This window comes from Ascaphus truei, chromosome 2 (assembly GCF_040206685.1).
Source record: "Ascaphus truei isolate aAscTru1 chromosome 2, aAscTru1.hap1, whole genome shotgun sequence".
In the NCBI taxonomy this organism is placed as follows: Eukaryota; Metazoa; Chordata; class Amphibia; order Anura; family Ascaphidae; genus Ascaphus; species Ascaphus truei.
In genome coordinates, this window is record NC_134484.1 from 430282082 (window position 1) to 430282806 (window position 725).

A 725-nucleotide genomic window follows, 5' to 3' on the forward strand; every position below is an offset into this window, starting at 1 on the left:
ATGGCAACGCGACGCCGTGCAATGTCACATTGATGACGTCCGCGGCCAGGGTTGCCACCCTCTCCGGGTTTGACCCGGAGACTATGGTTTTGGCCACTTATCTCCGGGCTAGGGGGTTACCTTGTAAAGTTATCTTGAAAACGTGACTTTCTCGGCCTCCTCTGGCATTTTCCCCCCTCCAACTGCTGACAATATGGGCGCACGGCATAAAAAAAATTCACCTCGTTGCCATGACAACGGCATGCTATGTGACGTCACGCCGTGCTGCGTTGCCACAACAAGTGGCGCCATAAGGCATCCCGTTGTCATGGCAACTTTGTGCAGTATGACGTCACATAGCATACCGTTGTCATGGCAATGCGGCACCATTTGACATCACACAACCTTATTGACAGGAGTGGCAGGGCAGATGCCACGGAGAATGTCGGAAGGATACCAGAGGATCCCGGTAGACGCCGGCGCCGAAGGTAAGCGCTAAATTTAAAAAGGTTATCTCCAGGTTTGCTTTAAGTAGAAGGGGCAACCCTGTCCCGAGGCGTCATTTGACGCTGCGATTCAGGAGGAGGCAGACAGCAAGGAGGTAGCCGGCAAATTCAAGTGCCATGGCACCTCAAATCCACCGCTGGGTACATGTGCCACTTAATTCTCCTCTATTATTATTATCATCATCATGTCCCTGGATCAGTGGGGGTGAGGGTAGCACATATTCAGTCAATTCATTATTT

General features: G+C 51.6%; 1 protein-coding gene across 1 annotated transcript in view; it reads left to right on the plus strand.

Moving 5' to 3' along the window:
* The first annotated feature begins 421 nt into the window (after nucleotides 1–421).
* The window catches only part of LOC142488276 (cyclin-Y), a 63817-nt gene continuing 63513 nt past the window's right edge, over nucleotides 422–725 (plus strand). Inside the window, exon 1 of the mRNA XM_075588649.1 lies at nucleotides 422–467. Coding sequence (XP_075444764.1) covers nucleotides 422–467 — 46 coding nt within the window. The remainder of the gene's footprint in view (nucleotides 468–725) is intronic.